General features: G+C 33.9%; 1 protein-coding gene across 1 annotated transcript; it reads right to left on the bottom strand.

Annotated features, from left to right (window-relative positions):
* Positions 1 to 327: 327 nt before the first annotated feature.
* LOC117110968 (jupiter microtubule associated homolog 1-like) lies at positions 328 to 2241 on the bottom strand (the record flags this gene model as incomplete). The annotated part of the gene is given in 1 exon segment (XM_033253818.1): positions 328 to 2241. A coding segment is annotated over 1 exon segment (203 nt), but the record flags the coding sequence as incomplete, so codon positions are not given.
* Positions 2242 to 2310: the final 69 nt, after the last annotated feature.

Here is a 2310-nt window from a genome sequence, read left to right as displayed (position 1 = left end):
ACCTAAGAGGGAACCTGGAAGTGAATGAGGGGCCTTGAGCTATTTTGAACAGCAGCGAAGGAGGAGCGTCCAAGATAGGCCCAAGCTCTGCAATACACTTGAGCCAGCACACAAGCTATAGTTTTTAAGGCCTGTCCAGATTATCAAATTTTAATGGACAAAAAAAAAAACCCGATATGCCAATATGGTCATACTGTAATGACATCACATCATAACCCTAAAGGCACATCATGACTATATATGGGCATGCAAACATTTTGGTTGTTGTTATATTTTGATAGTGTGGACAGAGCTTTAACAGGTGCAATAAACAAACAAAGAAATGACTGCAGCTAAAGTGATTTTAATGATGATGCTACATTTTGGGTTATACATTTTTCCATTCAGCATAAAGTATAAATTACATGTAGGCCTAATAAATGACAATTACATATTCATTAATAAACTACAGTGATAAACCAGTGCACGAACCTACTAAACCAGCACTAAACAGCAAACACGAGTAATTAGTCAGCAGGGGGATTTTGATTTGCGCGACGTGACCTAGAACGGATCCACTCATGCATGACAGTCCTACCATCATAATCTGCAAAACGTAGATTTGTTAACGGTTTCGCATGCGCAGATGACTTCTTTGTGACGTTATCACGTTCTACGTCTTGCTAACGTGCAATCAAAAGCACCCTACTCGAGATCCAACAGGGAAATTTTCATCATTTTAACAGCACACACAATATTTTTATTATTACGATTTATACGTCAATTCAATGTCTACATTACGCAGTAAACAGGTGACTTAACTTCCAAGAGGACACGTTACACGCGTTTAAAATATAATCGAAATGCTGCCCTCATAGTTGAAGGCTATCAGATACACTGCCCTCAATTTTGATATATCAAGAGCTGGTATTAAATGTTAAGTTAAACGCAGTCAATTTATTACAGATACAATATACCATCAGGAACTGGAATTATAGTATGAATATTGCAAACATTAATCAATCTCTCCTTCTGATGCTCTAACGCTACATTATAAATAATCACTATATTTCAGCTTGAATTATTTAGAAAAAATATGAATTTGAATACGAAAAAGTCCAAGAAAATTTGCTTAAATTTATAACAAAATGTTTAAGTTTGTATTTCTAAAGTGGATGTTGATGATAGGAAACAACCTATGTAAAAAAAATCTAATAAATATAAATTTCTAATTGGAAAAAAGTGTAGTGAATTAAAATTTTTTTAAATGCATTCATAAATTAATCAGTGTGAAATTTTTTATTTATTTTCACTGTTGAGATATTTTTTTAGGAACATTGCCCTCATTGTTGATGTGATTGTTATACACTTTCCAAAACAATGAGGGCAGTGTGCAATCTTCTCAACAATGAGGGCAGTATCCATTTTTAAACACTGCCTTCATTGTTGAGGAAATTGTACAAAAAATTCAGATAGAAAAAAATATATAAAAGTTCATGTCATAAATCATTTTAAAAACTAAATTAAATAAATTACTAAATATTTAATATCAACTATGTAAATGTGTTTGACAACCTAAGAAATTATCTCAGAAAATCTAAATGTGATAAGTATATTTGTGAGATACAAAACCAATAAAATATAACGAAAAATAATGATGTCATACACCATGTGACCAATCATGTAATATTATGTCATTTGATACAGCATTCATTACTTTGACTTGTATTTTCATTTACAGCAAACCACACTTTATTATTAACATTAACAAGCTTTACCAATAAGGCCATACTAAACCTGATTAACCAAGCAAGACAAAAAATGTGAAAATACAACCAACATTTTCCAGACAACCTTTGTTGGAATATATCCCAGTGACTAGTTTTGTATATTTTTTCAGTGCTAGAAACAATAGTGTACAGTAATAATTACTATATTTATTACAACAGCATGGAATAACCAGTTTGGTCACGAAAAAACCCCGAACATTTTTGATTTACAACCAAGAAAGACCGTAAGTTAATCCACAAGGACTGCCGCCACACTCAGAATAAACCATTTAGAAGATGATGCTAGATTTGCCTCCTGGTGGGTTTGATCTCTGGCGGTGCGAGGTTTCCCACGCGCCACTCGCTGGGGCGCCGGCTGCAGGTAGATGTTCTGGCGTTTTCTTTTGTACGTTCACACGTGACACTCTAGATGGAGACTCGGTGCTGCTGGCCGCAGGACTTGATACTTGGTTGGTAATTGGGTTAACCGGGTCTGTTAATAAAAAAAAAAAAAAAAAGTAATTTAATTTACCTTGCCTGTGAAAAGTTTTTGATATGTTAA

The sequence above is a fragment of the Anneissia japonica genome, unplaced genomic scaffold, assembly GCF_011630105.1.
Source record: "Anneissia japonica isolate Jap-2015-1 unplaced genomic scaffold, ASM1163010v1 scaffold79888_len2310_cov196, whole genome shotgun sequence".
Lineage (NCBI taxonomy): Eukaryota > Metazoa > Echinodermata > Crinoidea > Comatulida > Comatulidae > Anneissia > Anneissia japonica.
This window is presented reverse-complemented; position numbering and strand designations above follow the sequence as displayed.